This window comes from Terrapene carolina, unplaced genomic scaffold (assembly GCF_002925995.2).
Source record: "Terrapene carolina triunguis isolate 2854851 unplaced genomic scaffold, T_m_triunguis-2.0 Scaffold508, whole genome shotgun sequence".
In the NCBI taxonomy this organism is placed as follows: Eukaryota; Metazoa; Chordata; order Testudines; family Emydidae; genus Terrapene; species Terrapene triunguis.
Genome location: NW_020664859.1, coordinates 1484823 through 1503644, shown reverse-complemented (window position 1 = coordinate 1503644; position 18822 = coordinate 1484823). Strand labels below are relative to the sequence as shown.

At 44.5% G+C, this 18822-nt stretch overlaps 1 protein-coding gene across 1 annotated transcript in view; it reads left to right on the top strand.

Moving 5' to 3' along the window:
• The window catches only part of LOC112106835 (patatin-like phospholipase domain-containing protein 7), a 132870-nt gene that overhangs the window by 68269 nt on the left and 45779 nt on the right, over positions 1–18822 (top strand). Inside the window, exons 10-11 of the mRNA XM_026658725.1 lie at positions 13529–13657; positions 16071–16151. Coding sequence (XP_026514510.1) covers positions 13529–13657; positions 16071–16151 — 210 coding nt within the window. The remainder of the gene's footprint in view (positions 1–13528; positions 13658–16070; positions 16152–18822) is intronic.

Here is an 18822-nt window from a genome sequence, read left to right as displayed (position 1 = left end):
ATTTAGATGCTGAATCCTCTGGAACAGCGATGGTCTCTAGAATGTGTTTGTACAGTACCTAGCACAGTGGGGCCCTGATCTGGTGTGGGGCCTGTAGGTGCCTCCATAGTACAGATAATAAATAATATCCCTTAAATCTATTCTAGGGGTGTATATACCAAAAACGTAAGATGATTCCTTTGCTTAAGTGACCTTAATAGCTTATAATACTGTATAAAGGGAAACTAGTGAGGGTAGCTTTTTCTTCTGATCCATCCGTTGTGTGTATGTGCTGGGGATGGAGAATCCCAGTGGGAGAGCACCCACTTGTAGCTTCGCCTCTTGAGGTGCAAAGGACTGCTCCCCTACCACTATTGGAGAGGCTATCATTGCTGCAATGTGTCTCTGCACATCATGAACCTATCAGGAGATTTCTGTACTCTTTTGTTTTAAAGGCAAATCATTGCCACAAAGCACAGCACTAATAACTAATGACATAAAGAGAAACCCAGGGAAAAAATCTGCATAACCTGAGATGCCAGTGCTGACTTTCTCCCCTTCAGGGGCCCCACTTTCCCTTCTGCATCGAAGATGGCAGTAGCCGGAGCTCTGCATATGTGTTGCCAACAAGAAATATTTTAGTATTTTTTGTTGTTGTTGCAGCATGTTCAATCTTTCTTTCTGATGACTGTTCTAATAGTCTAACCCAGGGATGGGCAAACTACAGCCTGTGGGCCACATCTGGTCCACCAGCCATTTTAATCCGATCCTTGAGCGAGGTCTGGGGCTTGCCCCGTTCTGGCGCTCCAGCCGGGGAACAGGGTCAGGGGCCACTCTGCGCGGCTCCCGGAAGCAGCGGCATGTCCCCCCTCCAGCCCCTACATGTAGGGGCAGCCAGGGGGCTCCACCCCACACGCTGCCCCCTCCCCAAGTGCCGCCCCCGCAGCTCCCATTGGCCATGTAGGAGCCGGAGCGGGGACATGCTGGTGCTTTTGGGAACTGCTTGAGGTAAGTGCTGCCCTGAGCCTGCGCCCCAACCCCCTGCCCCAGCCCTGATTCCCCTCCCGCCCTCCGAACCCCTTTGTCCCAGCCTCCTACACCCCAAACTCCTCATCCCCAGCCCCACCCCAGAGCCTGCATACCCAGCTGGAGCTTTCATCTCCCTCCCCCTGCACCCCACCCTCCCTGCCCCAGTCCAGAGCCCCCTCCTGCACCCTGAACTCCTCATTTCTGGCCCCAGCGGCACCCCCAGCCAGAGCCCTCACCCCCTCCTGCACCCCAACCCCAATTTCGTGAGCATTCATGGCCTGCCATACAATTTCTATACCCAGATGTGGCCCTCTTGCCAAAAAGTTTGCCCACCCCGATCTAATCTACTTTTGTTGCAGTTTTAATAGTGTAGAAATTTGTTAGCTGCTAAATGTGAAGTTGTTTTGTATGACGCTTTTTGTTGATGGAAACATACTGTGCAAGTCTGAAAAAAAATAGCAAAAAAAAATTAATTTTTTTTTGAGTGGGGGAGGAAGGGAGAGAAGGAACAAGGAAGCAAAACCATTTCTATGCTCAGGAATTTGGTATTTGCACTGTGTGCCTGCAAATTCTGCCAGCTTGCTGGAAAAGTGTTTTTGAAGGTACTTTCTCCATACACACAATGTGTAGAGTACTAGGGCTTCAGATCTTGTTATAATTTTCCAATTCGGAACGTGAGCTATGCTGGTCTTTATTTTGCTCTTTCTTCTGTCACTATTATTTATCTGTATTATCATAGCGCCTGGGAGCCTCAGTCATGGCCTAGGACCCTATTATCCCAGGCAGTCCCTGCCCCAAAGAGTTTACAATCGAAGTATATGACGAGAGACAATAGATAGAGAAGACGGACTGGAAAGGTACACGGAAACAATGAGACAGTATTAATCAGGATGATGGGCAGTAGTCTCACACCAGCAGCCTGACGGTTGACTATTTTTTTTTTTAGGTATTTCAGTCTGTCATTGTTGAAGTCTTTTTAAAATAAAATTATAGCCTGTCACTGTGGGGCCCTTCAATGCATAATCCTTGCATCTGAAAATCAGCTGTGTATTAATCCTCAGAGAAATACCCTAAGATAAAAGGGCCTCACTGCCTGTACCCAAGGAAGCAACAGGGTGAGGAGGGCTGAGCACAGGTCTTGGTCCGAAGGTTTTGTTCTATCCTTGGGCCTCTCATGGACTCACTCTGTGGCTGTGGGTGGGCAAGTCACTTCATCTCTCTGTGCTGCTGTTTTCTCATCTGTATAATTCTGACCTGCCTTGCACAGGGGTGTGTGGGGGTCAGTGAATGGCTGGAAAGCACTTAGCACTTATATGGGGTTTGATGTGTTCCAAGGAGGATCGTCTGCCATCAGTCATTGGAGAAGATAACCGATAACTCTTGCAGCCCTTCCATTTCTAGTGGAGGAGAGTCCTTTCTCAGAAGTGTGCCCCCATTTTGGATCACTGCAACATGCAAACCCAGAAAGTCTGATTTTTGAATTAATGCTTTTTTAAAAAAAAAAAGTTAAAATAAAGCTAAATATAAAAGTACTAGAACTTTTTCCAGAAGAGAAAGGTGAGCCTGTGAGGGGACATACAGGGACTGGTGCACTTTTCCAGACTCCAACCCCAATTGAACCTTTCTGAAGATTCTGAAAGTTTGGTTAATTAGTTTTAATTTTCTGTTGTGTTCTAGCCCTCATGGGCTCCAACTGGGACTGGAGCTTCCAAAATACCATGCAAGACTCTATCGTGGGGGTATGTATGACCTTACTAGGGGTATAAAGTGCCATAGATCTCTTGATAGAGCCCTGGATGAACAGCCATATGTTTTGGGTGCTTTTCTAGCCATCAAAATTATGTCCACTAGTAGTTTTATAATTGTAATAATAATGTTTACTTACAGAGCTACGTGAAGGAGCTTTTAAGTTTACACAGTATTTTACAAACACATACATGCACATTCTCTGTCCTGGGGAATTTGCAATATTAATTAGATAAGGCAAATAAAAGGAATAAGCAATGACTTGCCTATATGGCCATTTACTGCATGGCAAGCTGGGGTGTAAAGCTACAGCGCACTAGCTTGTCATAAGAATGGCTATACTGGGTCAGATGAAAGGTATATCTAGCCCAGTATCCTGTCTTCTGACAGTGGCCAGTGCCAGGTGCCCCAGAGGGAATGAACAGAACAGGTAATCATCATCTGATCCATCCCCTGTCGTCCATTCCAAGCTTCTGGCAAACAAAGGCTAGGGACACCATCCCTGCCCATCCTGGATAATAGCCATTGGTGGACCTATCCTCCATGAACTTTATAGTCTTGGCCTTCACAACATCCTCTGGCAATGAGTTCCACAGGTTGACTGCATTGTGTGGAAAAAATACTTACTTTTGTTTGTTTTAAACCTGCTGCCTATTAATTTCACTTAGTGTCCCCTAGTTCTTCTGTTATGAGAAGAGGTAAATAACACTTCCTTATTTACTTTCTTCACACCAGTCATGATTTTATAGACCTCTATCATAACCCCCCTTAATCGTCTTTTTTCTAAGCTGAAAAGTCCAAGTCTTATTAATCTCTCCTCAGACAGAAGCCGTTCCATACCCCTAATCATTTTTGTTGCCCTTTTCTGAATCTTTTCCAATTCCAATATATCTTTTTTGAGACAGGGCAACCACATCTGCATTCAAGATGTGTGCGTGCCATGGATTTATATAGAGGCAATATGATATTTTCTGTCTTATCTATCCCTTTCTTAATGATTCCCAACATTCTATTCGCTTTTTTGACTGCTGCTGCACATTGAGTAGATGTTTTCAGAGAACTATTCACAATGACTCCAAGATCTCTTTCTTGAGTGGTAATAGCTAATTTAGACCCCATCATTTTATATGTATAGTTGGGATTATGTTTTCCAATGTGCATTAATTTGCATTTATCAATATTGAATTTCATCTGCCATTTTGTTGCCCAGTCACCCTGTGAACCAAATAGCCATATAGGCAAGCCTGGAGTTAGTTTTTGGAGAGATTAAGTTTGAGATGGCACAGAGCCATCCAAGACAGGACAAAAAGTGAGAGGTTGGGGCTACAAGGGTTCTTGTGTCCTTCATATAAGGGTAGCGGTTGGAAGAGTGGGAGCAGCTGAAGTCTGAGAATGCTGAGGAACACCAGTGGATAAGGAAAGAAGAGAGTTTGATGAACTGTTAAAAATGATGTGGAAAGGATGAGCTCTCCCAGTTCTCTGTCCACCTACTAACCAACGTCCCAGAAACCAGGAGAGAATAGAAAAGGAGAAATGTGATCAGCAGACAGATAAAAAAAATTAGGGGATAGAGAAATGACCCTTTGAGTTAGCTTGGAGGTCCTTTGTGCTCTTGGTTAGGATGGTTGTGGTGGGGTGGAAGCCAGACTGGAGAGAAGGCAATCCCAGCAGAAAGAATAAAAAGCATACTCCAGGATTTTGAAGATGGAAGGGGGGAAAGAGTTACCACTCCAAATGGGAGAAACAAAAAATCCCACCACTCCACTTAGTGAACGGTTTATTCAAATCCATTTCAGAAATGTTTGACCGCATTCCAGGTCCACTTGGGAGGCCTCCACTACTTGTGTTTTGCTGCACATTTGTAACTACAACAAATACTTCCTGTCAACAGTGCTTCAGGGAATGTGCAATTACTCTGCAGGTGACAGAACAATATGGAGAGAAACTCATCCCCAACTAGAACAAATAGTTCCCCTTTGTTTTGTTTTTTTTTAAAAAGGGGGGGAGAAATCATAGAATATCAGGATTGGAAGGGACCTCAGGAGGTCATCTAGTCCAAGCCCCTGCTCAAAGCAGGACCAATTCCCAACTAAATCATTTCAGCTAGGGCTTTGTCAAGCCTGACCTTAAAAACCTCTAAGGAAGGCGATTCCACCATCTCCCTAGGTAACACATTCCAGTGCTTCACCACCCTCCTAGTGAAAAAGATTTTCCTAATATCCAACCTAAACCTCCCCAACTGCAACTTGAGACCACTACTCCTTGTTCTGTCATCCGGTACCACTGAGAACAGTCTAGATCCATCCTCTTTGGAACCCCCTTTCAGGTAGTTGAAAGCAGCTATCAAATCCCCCCTCATTCTTCTCTTCTGCAGACTAAACAATCCCAGTTCCCTCAGCCTCTCCTCATAAGTCATGTGCTCCAGCCCCCTAATCATTTTTGTTGCCCTCCGCTGGACTCTTTCCAATTTTTCCACATCCTTCTTGTAGTGTGGGGCCCAAAACTGGACACAGTACTCCAGATGAGGCCTCACCAATGTCGAATAGAGGGGAATGATCACGTCCCTCGATCTGCTGGCAATGCCCCTACTTATACAGCCCAAAATGCCGTTAGCCTTCTTGGCAACAAGGGCACACTGTCCACTCATATCCAGCTTCTCGTCCACTGTAACCCCTAGGTCCTTTTCTGCAGAACTTCTTCCTAGCCATTCGTTCCCTAGTCTGTAACAGTGCATGGGATTCTTCCGTCCTAAGTGCAGGACTCTGCACTTGTCCTTGTTGAACCTCATCAGGTTTCTTTTGGCCCAATCCTCTAATTTGTCTAGGTCCCTCTGTATCCTGTCCCTACCCTCCAGCATATCTACCACTCCTCCCAGTTTAGTGTCATCTGCAAACTTGCTGAGAGTGCAGTCCACGCCATCCTCCAGATCATTAATGAAGATACTGAACAAAACCGGCCCCAGGACCGACCCCTGGGGCACTCCACTTGAAACCGGCTGCCAACTAGACATGGAGCGGTTGATCACTACCCGTTGAGCCCGACGATCTAGCCAGCTTTCTATCCACCTTATAGTCCATTCATCCAGCCCATACTTCTTTAACTTGCTGGAAAGAATACTGTGGGAGACCGTATCAAAAGCTTTGCTAAAGTCAAGGAATAACACATCAACTGACTCTGTGGATGAGGGGAAAGCAGTGATCTCCTCATAGAAGGCAATTAGGTTAGTCAGGCATGACTTGCCCTTGGTGAATCCATGCTGACTGTTCCTGATCACTTTCCTCTCCTCTGAGTGCTTCAAAATTGATTCCTTGAGGACCTGCTCCATGATTTTTCCAGGGACTGAGGTGAGGCTGACTGGCCTGTAGTTCCCCGGATCCTCATTCCCTTTTTTAAAGATGGGCACTACATTAGCCTTTTTCCAGTCATCCGGGACCTCCCCCGATCGCCATGAGTTTTCAAAGATAATGGCCAATGGCTCTGCAATCACATCCGCCAACTCCTTTAGCACCCGCGGATGCAGCGCATCCGGCCCCATGGACTTGTGCTCGTCCAGTTTTTCTAAATAGTCCTGAACCACTTCTTTCTCCACAGAGGGCTGGTCACCTTCTCCCCATACTGTGCTGCCCAGTGCAGCAGTCTGGGAGTTGACCTTGTTCGTGAAGACCGAGGCAAAAAAATCATTGAGAACATTAGCTTTTTCTACATCCTCTGTTACTAAGTTGCCTCCCTCATTCAGTAAGGGGCCCACGCTTTCTTTGACTTTCTTCTTGTTGCTAACATACCTGAAGAAACCCTTCTTGTTACTCTTAACATCTCTTGCTAGCTGCAACTCCAAGTGTGATTTGGCCTTCCTGATTTCACTCCTGCATGCCTGAGCAATATTTTTATACTCCTCCCTGGTCATTTGTCCAATCTTCCACTTCTTGTAAGCTTCTTTTTTGCGTTTAAGGTCAGAAAGGATTTCATTGTTAAGCCAAGCTGGTCGCCTGCCATATTTACTGTTCTTTCTACACATTGGGATGTTTTTTTTCCTGCAACCACAATAAGGATTCTTTAAAATACAGCCAGCTCTCCTGGACTCCTTTCCCCCTCATGTTATTCTCCCAGGGGATCTTGCCCATCAATGAGGTGCTCACTGCTGAATCTGTCCTGAAAGGCAGTCCCTAAAGAGTTCCCTGTGTGTAATTATAATAAACTGATTGAAGTTGCAATTTAAACAGTGTTCTCAGTGCTGTTGATTACAATGTGCTAGAGAGAATTGACGCATCTGAGAACATTTTCCTCCGTTCTTCCTTCGTAGCAGCTTTTAGTACGTTCCGGCCAATTACACAGTACAGCCTGCTTTTGTGCTTTTCGAAAAACAAGCTCCTCTCATCATGCTGATTAGTGTTTAAAAAGGAAAATTGCACCCAGGATAAGTGGGAGGATGGAAATGTTACAGTTATTCTTCTCTTAAGTGCCCTGCTGGATTAAGAGTCCTCTGCTCCTTTCTGTATTGTAATCTTTAGAGTATGATTTTCTCAGAGGTCCTTAAACTCTGTTCTGAAAGACTACGTCTACACAGCAAAGGGGGAAAAAAAAAAAGACACATGCCAGTGAGTCTCAGAGCCCAGGTCAACTGTCTTTAGTTTGCAGGCCTGATGCTGTGGAGTTAAAAATAACAAGTATAGATGTTCAGGCTCAGTCTAGAGCCTGGGCTCTGAAACCCAGTGGGGAGGGAGAGTCTCTGGGTATGTCTACACTGCAGTTAGACACCCACGGCTGGCCCATGCTAGCTGAACTCAGCTTGCTGGGCTCGGGCTAAGGGGCTGCTTAATTGCGGAGTAGATATACAGGCTTGGGCTGCAGCCTGAGCTCTGAGACCCTCCCACCTTGCAGGGTACTAGAGCCAATGCATGAGGGTCTACACTGCCATTTTCAGAGCAAACCCAGCCAGCTCAGTTGTAGTTCAGAGTTGAACATCTGAAGGTGATCTGTAACCCACTCCTTGGTCTTTTGAATTACTTCTGTGTAACATTTTATAAAGTTAATTATAAATCTTTATTGAAGAGAATTATTTTTATCCAGCAACTAATTTTCCCCACCCATTTGCTTTAGAATCTGGTGGAAAATACAGTTGGTAGACAGTACAGGGACCAGTATCTTTAAAAAGCAAAGAGTGTAATTTTACTTTTTTCTAAAGCAGTTTGGGTGGGAGTAGATGAAAAGCAGAATAATCTCATTAGGTAGGAGCAGGCTTTTAGAGGTTGGCTTTAAGGTGACCTATAAAAGGAAGGGACATTGAGCCCTTTTTGCTTTACGTGAAAAGCCCCGAAAGGCTATGTGTGGTGTCCTTGAAGTACTTTTTATTAAGTGTCGAAATAGTGAAGAAGCCAGGCAATTCCAGGGTACAGACTGAGTAGATATTCAGAATTACAGACTGCACTCAAAACTGTCCACAGCCTTTTTACTCTTTATAATATCATACAGTAGAACACCAGAGTTACGAACTGACTGGTCAACCACACACCTCATTTGGAATCGAAAGTATGCAATCAGGCAGCAGAGACACATACACACACAAAACAAATACTGTACAGACAGTACTGTGTTAAACGTAAACTACCAGGAAAAAAAAGCGGGGAAAGTTAAAACAAAAAAGAAGGTTTGACAGGGTAAGTTAACTGTTTCTGTGCTTGTTTTTTTTAAATTAAGATGGTTAAAAGCAGCATTTTTCTTCTGCATGGTAAAGTTTCAAAGTCAATGTTCAGCTTTTGAAAGAACAACCAGAACGTTTTGTTCAGCATTACGAACATTTCAGAGTTGCAAACAGCGTCCATTCCTGAGGTGTTCGTAACTCTGGGGTTCTGCTATACAACATCAGTATAATCCAGAGATACAGTTTCCAGTTAATTTGATCTTGCTGTCCAAGTCCTGTGCTTTTCTTCATCCAGGCTTCCAGCTGTGCTGATTTTACTAAGAATCCTTCAACTTTCTTTTCCAGAGAGGTGATAGCAGTGCAGAAAGTAACTTGTTTAGTGTTTTTATTCATCATTCCTTGGGCAGAAAATTCCTCTGAGTCAGTGTCAGTGGGTGCATCTGACTCCATAGTGATGTGGGAGGCCCTGGTGGTATCTCCACATTCAGTGTCCTGCGGATTTTATGTAGTTGCTTTATATTGCACAATGGAAGAAAATGTAAACCCTTATGATGACTGAATAAGCAAGAACTCCAGTTTGTTCTTGCACTCAGCTTCCTGCTCAGGCTCCATCCCATAAAAAATCCTCCCCATCCCCCAATTTTTTTTCTGCTAGTTTTTTTTTTTTTAATCTTGGAAATAGCTAAATCAGGTCTTCATTTTCCTGGATTTTTAGGAGGAATCCACAGAGGACTGACATGCGCTTTCTCAGAACTCAGGGAAGAGGGGGCACTGAATCTTTTGCAATGAGCACTTTTCTCCCAAGTGTTTAGCAGGAGTTTGAGTTAAACAGACATTAAGAAAAAAATACCCAAACGAAAAAGAGCATAAAAATCTGTACCCCCATTTCCTGTCTTGTGATGTCATTCTGCTGGTTCTCCAGTCCTCCAGCAAAAACAGAGACATCTAGACCTTACATTTCTCATGTAAAAAGCTGGATTTTTAAAAAGAGTGTTTCACACCTTACTTTTATTGAAGATAAAAAGTGTAAAAAGGAACAGTCCTACAATTAATAATATAAGCCTATCTTCAGAATTTCTCCCCTCCTTCAAGATATGCAGGCAGGTCTTTGTCTTCCCTATCTATTACAACTTGGTTCCAGAAGGGTAAAAGTTCTCCACACATCTTGAAGGTCTTTTGGTCATTATTGCTTTCCCATCCACTGCTCCTGTAGCTCTTAGGATCTAGCCACATCTGGAATAGTGGAACTAGCAGATTCTTCTTTTTCTGCAGACTGTGCGAATCCATAGATTGCCATGGCACCAAATATGCTAAGTGGAGGTTGTGACCCTAAACTCCCTGAATTCACACCCTACACTTTATTGTAGTAATATTTGCACAAAATATGCCTTGTGAGATACCATTTAAAAACTAACACACTGATTGTTAAAATTCTTGTGTAAAGTATGTATAATAGTGTATTGAGTTATGAACACAAGCTGAAATTATGACTAAAATGTGTTTGCAAGACAAGTCTGAGGAGGGGGTAAACCTGTTTCTCAAAGACACAGGACAAGCTGATGCCTCTAGCCAGGTGTCATCAAAGTTGATTGGCTATCACCTGTCAAGTAGCCGTTCTTTTGCAAAGAAGGGGGCAGGAAGAGATTGATCTGCATTTTAGCAAACAACAGCATGGAACCTGATGTGTAGAAAGAATAGTAAATATGGCAGGTGACCTGCTTGGCTTAACAGTGAAATCCCTGCTGATCTTAAATAGAAAAAAGAAGCTTATAAGAAGTGGAAGATTGGACAGATGACCAGGGAGGAGTATAAAAATATTGCTCAGGCATGCAGGAGTGAAATCAGGAAGGCCAAATCGCACTTGGAGTTGCAGCTAGCAAGAGATGTTAAGAGTAACAAGAAGGGTTTCTTCAGGTATGTTAGCAACAAGAAGAAAGTCAAAGAAAGCGTGGGCCCCTTACTGAATGAGGGAGGCAACGTAGTGACAGAGGGTGTGGAAAAAGCGAATGTACTCAATGCTCTTTTTGCCTCTGTCTTCACGAACAAGGTCAGCTCCCAGACTGCTGCACTGGGCAGCACAGCATGGGGAGGAGGTGACCAGCCCTCTGCGGAGAAAGAAGTGGTTCAGGACTATTTAGAAAAGCTGGACGAGCACAAGTCCATGGGGCCGGATGCGCTGCATCCGAGGGTGCTAAAGGAGTTGGCGGATGTGATTGCAGAGCCATTGGCCATTATCTTTGAAAACGCATGGCGATCGGGGGAGGTCAGGGATGACTGGAAAAAGGCTAATGTAGTGCCCATTTTTAAAAAAGGGAAGAAGGAAGATCCGGGGAACTACAGGCCAGTCAGCCTCACCTCAGTCCCTGGAAAAATCATGGAGCAGGTTCTCAAGGAATGAATTCTGAAGCACTTAGAGGAGAGGAAAGTGATCAGGAACAGTCAGCATGGATTCACCAAGGGCAAGTCATGCCTGACTAACCTAATTGCCTTCTATGACGAGATAACTGGCTCTGTGGATGAGGGGAAAGCAGTGGATGTGTTATTCCTTGACTTTAGCAGAGCTTTTGATATGGTCTCCCACAGTATTCTTGCCGGCAAGTTAAAAAAGTATGTGATGGATGAATGGACTATAAGATGGATAGAAAACTGGCTAGATCATCGGGCTCAACATGTCTAGTTGGCAGCCGGTATCAAGCAGAGTGCCCCAAGGGTCGGTCTTGGGGCCAGTTTTGTTCAATATCTTCATTAATGATCTGGAGGATGGCGTGGACTGCACCCTCAGCAAGTTTGCAGATGACACTAAACTGGGAGGAGTGGTAGATAGGATACAGAGGGATCTAGACAAATTAGAGGATTGGGCCAAAAGAAATCTGATGAGGTTCAACAAGGACAAGTGCAGAGTCCTGCACTTAGGATGGAAGAATCCCATGCACTGCTACAGACTAGGTACTGAATTCCTAGGAAGAAGTTCTGCAGAAAAGGACCTAGGGGTTACAGTGGACAAGAAGCTGGATATGAGTCGACAATGTGCCCTTGTTGCCAAGAAGGCTAACGGCATTTTGGGCTGTATAAGTAGGGGCATTACCAGCAGATCGAGGGACGTGATCATTCCCCTCTATTCGACATTGGTGAGGCCTCATCTGGAGTACTGTGTCCAGTTTTTGGCCCCACACTACAAGAAGGATGTGGAAAAATTGGAAAGAGTCCAGCGGAGGGCAACAAAAATGATTAGGGGGCTGGAGCACATGACTTATGAGGAGAGGCTGAGGGAACTGGGATTGTTTAGTCTGCAGAAGAGAAGAATGAGGGGGGATTTGATAGCTACTTTCAACTACCTGAAAGGGGGCTCCAAAGAGGATGGATCTAGACCAGGGGTCGGCAACCTTTCAGAAGTGGTATGCCAAGTCTTCATCTATTCACTCTAATTTAAGGTTTCGCGTTCCAGTAATACATTTTAACGTTTTTAGAAGGTCTCTTTCTCTAAGTCTATAATATATAACTAAACTATTGTTGTATGTAAAGTAAATAAGGGTTTTTAAATTGTTTAAGAAGCTTCATTTAAAATTAAATTAAAATGTAGAGCCCCCCGGACCGGTGGCCAGGACCTGGCAGTGTGAGTGCCACTGAAAATCAGCTTGTGTGCCGCCTTCGGCACGCGTGCCATAGGTTGCCTACCCCTGTTCTAGACTGTTTTCAGTGGTAGCAGATGACAGAACAAGGAGTAGTGGTCTCAAGTTTCAGTGAGGGAGGTTTAGGTTGGATATTAGGAAACATTTTTTCACTAGGAGGGTGGTGAAGCACTGGAATGGGTTACCTAGGGAGGTGGTGGAATCTCCTTCCTTAGAGGTTTTTAAGGTCAGGCTTGACGAAGCCCTGGCTGGGTTGATTTAGTTGGGGATTGATCCTGCTTTGAGCAGGGGGTTGGACTAGATGACCTCCTGAGGTCCCTTCCAACCCTGATATTCTATGGTTCTAGGAACTTCCTCACAGCTGGAATGAACTTTATCCCAGGGTAACCCTCAGGAAAATGCATTTCATCTCTCTTTCACCTAAGAAAAAGAACCAGCCCTTTGACTATGGGGGGAGATTCTAATATGGGAATTTGGTCAGCTATATTGGAATGTGTGGTAAGGATTTTATCTTGAACCTAGCTTGTTAAGTTTTAGCTACTAGGAAACGTTTTATTTTTATTTTTCTTGTAACCATTTCGGACTTTAATGCCTTATACCTGTACTCACTTGAAACCTATTTCTTTGTAGTTAAAGAAACTTGTTTTGTTTTTTAATCTAAACAAATTCAGTGTTGTGTTTAAACTGAACTGTTTGGTAACTCCAGTTAAAGTAGCAAACTGTTGACCCTTTATAGAGCTTTAATATCTAAACTGCCCAGGAGAGAGGTGGATGGTGCAGAACACACATTTTTTTGGGAAAACTCAGGACTGGGAGTGCATTGGTGTTACCCTGCAGGTAGTAACTAAGACTGGTGGAAGCCAGAGGGGGGCTGGAGTGTTGCTGACAGGCTGCTGGGGTCAGAGTTGTTGGACCAGGGCTGCAGCTACACACACACACTCGGGGTGACCCGCATGCTGGCAGGCTGTTTGTGAGTGGCCCAAGTTGGGAGCTACCACAGCAAAGCATTGTGTAGCATGCAGGTTTGCGGTGCAGGTGGTGACACAATCTCTCACTGATCTGGAATGCACCCCAGAATGTGACAGAGGGCAGCATAGATTAATAGACCTGCCAAAAGGCCTTTTCTCAACCTCTTTGGAGAGCTGGAGTATCAATTTGACATTAATTCTGAAGCCTGGCTTTCTCTGTAGCATTACAGAATAAGTAAGCCAGCAGATTCATCTACTTGATGATGAGCTACACTGTGGGGATTTCTCATTTCGCCTACCCCCTTCCTAGGCAAATGGAGTTGACCCTGTGAATGCTGTTGACCACCCTGACCTCTTATATCCCCGACTGGACAATTCACGGAGCATAGGAGCACATCTTTCTCTTGTGGCCGGAGAATTAGGATGGTGTGCATCAAAGGAAAAAGTGGTGTAATGTCATTAGGAAGAATTGAGGCAGGTGGACAGTGGTACAAGAGGGAGCAAATAGTAAACTCGTTTCTCTAATGCTTTTTTAATAGGGTCACCCTGCTCCATATAAAACCGTTTCAGCCCGAGCAGGAACACCATCCACTATACTGCGACTTCCAGCCAGTGTTTTTCAGGATGTTTTCCAGAAGTACCCTGAAACTCTTGTCAGAATGGTACAGGTAAGACTGATCTGTAGTTTGTTTTTATTATGTATTCCTTATGCCACCTGATCTTATACCAAACTTTGCACCCTCGATAATCTGTACATTATTCCCTGATAACCAGAAACTTCTATGCTCAAACTCGGTTCACTTTTTTTTTTTTAACATCATCTTAATAAAATGTTTATATCCATCTTTCCTTTAAAAGGTTTTTCCCTATCCGGCCAGCTAGTCCATCCTTCTGCTGGTGCAGAATTGTTCTCCTTAGCATATTTTCAGGGTTTCGTCCAATATTTAAGTGTCCCAAGTGTTGGGGCTGCCACCACATATCCAAGGAGATTATCGCACAGTCTGATTGATCTTTACGTTAGGCGGGGATGAGGGAAATATTTCCTAAATGTGTCTCGGCTTAATTTCATCACATTATACCCTTCCTTGGACCAACATACCGAAGTTTCCTTCCCCCTTGAGGCCAGATTCTGCCTTCAGAAATATGCAGCTCCTGTTACTGTCCGTGGGGGCTGCCTCTGCTCATCAAAGAGCAGAATTTGGCCCTAGATATTTACTTCTCAAACATCTGCAAACTCTGAACTGCTGTAGCAGTGGGTACTTGGAATAAGTTCTAATCTTTGCTCTTGAATAATGCTACCACTTAATTAATTTGTGTTATTGTGACACCTTTATTGGACTCTTAAGAATGATATATGAGTAACTTTCCCCTGGATATGTGCTGGGCAAAGAATGGCAGAGGGAAATCTAATGGCGATGAAGACAGCTTATTGCCCCTCTGTAAGTTTCCAATGTCTCTAGTTCAAGACATAGTGTCTTTCCTTGGGGCTGGTCATAAGTCATTCCCTCGCTAACCCCCAATACGCTGTCCTTTTTTGAAGATCTTGAAAAAATGGGGACTTAGAATCTGAGCATCTGGGTGCTCAGCACTTCTGGAAATCAGTTTGTTTTTTTCATTAGATCAGCCTCTTGGTGAATAAGCAACCTTATCCATATGCCAGACAAGATGTTGGGAGATAGGGAGAGGTGGGGAAGGAAAGAGGAGTCTAGTTAAAGAGGAGAGTGACAAAGGGGAGATGCCAAGTGAGAACTGATTGCTGTAGAGAATATATATCTCCTCAATATATGTTCCATTCTATGCATCCGAAGAAGTGGGCTGTAGCCCACGAAAGCTTATGCTCAAATAAATTTAAGTATCAGAGGGGTAGCCGTGTTAGTCTGAATCTGTAAAAAGCAACAGAGGGTCCTGTGGCACCTTTAAGACTAACAGAAGTGATACTTCTGTTAGTCTTAAAAGTGCCACAGGACCCTCTGTTGCTTGAAATAAATTTGTTAGTCTCGAAGGTGCCACAAGTACTCCTGTTCTTTTTGCATATACAGACTAACACGGCTGCTACTCTGAAACCTGCTGTAGAGAACTGTAGATTTTGGATCATATGCTCTTATGAAGGGTGTTTATGACATCAAGATGTCATGATCAATATTATAAATATCATCATTACTTGTTTATTGCCAACAGTGTATAGGCCCTTTATAGTTCTTGCAAGAGCCTCTAAAATTGGGACACCAGACCCAACTTGCCCCTTGAGATTGTAATTTTATTAAAACAAAACAAAAACACCCCCTCCCCCCAAGTTGGGATTTTGAGGTCTTCATACCAAAGAGGGGTGCCAGACACTGCATCTGCTTAGCTGGCTGCCTGTGTCCCCCTCCCCAGCCCTAGCCCCCTGCAGCCAGCCAAGAAGCTGCCGGCCTCCCCAGGCTGTCTCCCCCCAGCCCCTGAGGCCAGCCCAGAAGCTGCCTGTGTCCCTGCTTGCCCCAGCCCGGCTCTCTCTGCCCTGGAAAAAGACTCACCTGCTTGCTGCAGTCAGAGCCGGGCTGGGAACTGCTGCCACCACACACGCTGGGAACCTGGCTTCTAGCCAAAACAGCTGAAGATAACTTTTTGGCATGAAGCCGCCTGATTGGCCAGATGGGGAGAGCTGATTGGCTGCAGTGGAGCAAACAGCTGATGCGGTCTGCCCATGCAATAGCTGATCCTCCGGTTTGTGCTAAGCACCCACTATTTTTTTTCCGTGGGTGCTCCAATCCCGGAGCACCCACGGAGTTGACACCTATGGTGTCAATTCTTTTGGGTGGTGTCTCTGGCTCAGCCACCTACTGTGTCTCTTGGTGAGAGACCCAAGCTTTCAAGCCACACAGCGCTCTTCTTCAGCTGTGGGGAAAGGTATTCCCAGCATCACAGCAAAATGCAAAGTGGAACAGAATGTTTAGCATAAGTAGTTAGCACAAATTGTAAGGAAATATTCAAGGTAGAGTGGCCTGTTAACACTTCTGCAGTCATAGGACAAAAAGAGTGGGTTAGTGGATGTTGGTGTATTTGGTATTCACCTGCTCCCTGTGTTTGATCTCCCGCTCCTAGATCATAATGGTGAGGCTCCAAAGAGTGACATTCTTGGCTTTGCACAACTATCTTGGCCTGACCACCGAGCTCTTCAATTCCGTAAGTGTAGAATGAAAGCAATTTACTCTTACCACACTGTATGTATCTGATTCTAACCCTGGCTGTGGGAGTGTGTCTTCTACTCCAGTAGCTTGCAAGCATAATCTTTGTATAAAACTAGCATTAATTTATTGTTTGCAACAATATTAATACCATCGTGCTTGAGAGTGAAGCTCTCACGCTATAAAATCTGCTCAGTGCTGAAGCCTGCTGAATAACATTTCATTTGGGCATTTTTATTATGGAGGCTATCATGGCTGCCAGGCTAGCTGCATCTCTGTCCCCTTTCTGGTCCCTCTGAGTGCACCCCCTCAGGTGTAGACTCTTGTGTCTTTACCTATTGTGATGCTCTTCTCCAGTGTTCCCAGAACCATAAGCCAATGTGCAGGGCTCTACCAAATTCACTGTCCATTTTGGTCAATTTCAGGGTCATAGGATTTTAAAAATCAGAAATTTCATGATTTCAGATATTTCAATCTGAAATTTCACAGTGTTGTAACTGTTGGGGTCCTGACCCAAAAGGAGGTTGTGGGGGGGTCACAAGTTTATTGTAGGGGGTTGTAGTATTGTCACCCTTACTTCTGCGCTGCCTTCAGAGCTGGGGCCTTGGCCAGCAGCCGCCACTCTCTGGCCACCCAGCTCTGAAGGCAGCAGCACAGAAGTAAGGGTGGCATAGCATGGTATAGCCACCCTTATTTCTGTGCTGCTGCTGGTGGGATGTTGCCTTCAGAGCTGGGTGCCCAGCCAACAGCCATCACTCTCTGGCCACCCAGTTCTAAAGGCAGCACTGAAGTAAGGGTGACAAACCGCGACCCCCCTACAAATACCTTACAATATCCCTCCCTCCACAGCCCCCTTTTGGGTTGGGACTCCCAGTTTGAGAAACACTGGTCTCCCCCTTGAAATCTGTATAGTACAGGGTAAAAGTATACCAGATTTCATGGTCCGTGACGCATTGTTCATGGCTGTGAATTTGGTAGGGCCCTACCAATGTGTTACTCCACTTGGCCTCAGCAAGAAAGAGCTTTGCTGGAGCTTCAACTGTGTGTCAACTCCCTGCCACACCGCTGTCTGCCTTCCCAGCAAACTCCTCAAGACTCTGCCCATCTTAATCTAGCCTTGCAGGTAACATTCAGTGAGAGCTAGTTTCGCAGACATACCTCTCTGCAGTGTCCAGTCCCTCTCACTGGACACTCGCAGGAATTATGAAGTCTGCAGTCTCCAAAGTAACAGTGCACACACACCAGCATGTTGACTCACTGTGGACACATTCTAACTTAATACACAGCACTGAGGTCATTTATAGTAAAATTAAGCATACGTTTATTAATAAAGAACAGAGATTTAAGTGATACTAAGCAAGAGAAAAAGATATATATGGTTACAAACAAAACAAAAGGAAAAATGTGCTTTCTGATGTCTAAAAGCTTAACAGTTCACAATCTGGTCTCGGGCAGTTTCTCACCTACAGTCAGTTCTCAGCGTCTTCAGCCCAGATGGTTGAAGGATTCATCTTGTATGGATTCCAAGACCACAGGCCTCATTTGTCCAATTTAAGTGATGATTAGCAAAGGGGCTCCCTCCCCTTCTTTTTATAGTCCAATAAACCTTTGAGATGTATTCTTCTGAAGGGATAAAGTTTTTCTCAACTACTTGTCCCCCAAGAAACTGACGCCATCCTGTCTTCCTTGCCCTCCTCTCAGTTTGCTTTTCCTGTGGACTCAGATGCAAATGAACTTACACTGTCTCTGGTGTCACCTTGCTCAATTTACAATGGCGAAATAGGCAAAACAACATTCCCCTGTCTAGGACAAACTTGTTTATCAGATGCTTCCACAGATTATTTTAAGAACATCTTACTGGCCTACATACATAACTCTTTATATGCAACCCGTCCAGTGGTTTACCCAGGAATTGAAATTAGGGGGGAGTGTTTGAATTTACGGGGGGGGGGGGGGGGAGGGAGTGTCAGGGCCAATAAGGGGGGAGACTGTGAGAGTGAAGGTGGGCTGTATGGCACCATAGTAAAAACTGAAAAATGTTTCATGACCATTTTATTAGATTTAACTCATGTTTTAAAATCATCACACAAATTAAAGTTGGCTACTTAATCCTTCTATGAATCACTACGTCTACACCCTTCTTGGTTTCTTGTTATAATTTTGCACAACTCTGTTAATGAACTTCTTGAATGCAATGCGTTCATCTTTGGTGGCTTCTCGTGTGTCCGGTACTTCCATTCCTTCAATTGATATGCTCATTAGTTCAGTCACATGATCAGGCAGAAGGCGACTTCTTTCAGAACACAAAATTCTATTCAATGATGAAAAAGAACGCTCAACTGTAGCTGTTGTGACTGGGAGTAGCAAGAGATGAACTCTTACTTCTTTCATCCCAGGAAACAGAACACAAAGATCGGGTCGAGCCACTAGTCATGATAAAAAAGAAGTTGAAGTCAAATCTTCATTCGTTCGTCGTATGATATTCCACTCTGTGTTCAAATTCTCTATTCTGTCCTGATCACATGGCAGCCCCATTGCTGGTAGTGCCTCACGCCACTCAACTGTTTGTGTTTTATAGGACAGGCATCTGTAAAAGCTACGTAAAGGTTGAGTAGAATCTAGAAGTCGCTGTTGTAGATTTTTAAGAATCAAGTCTGTACTTTTTCAGT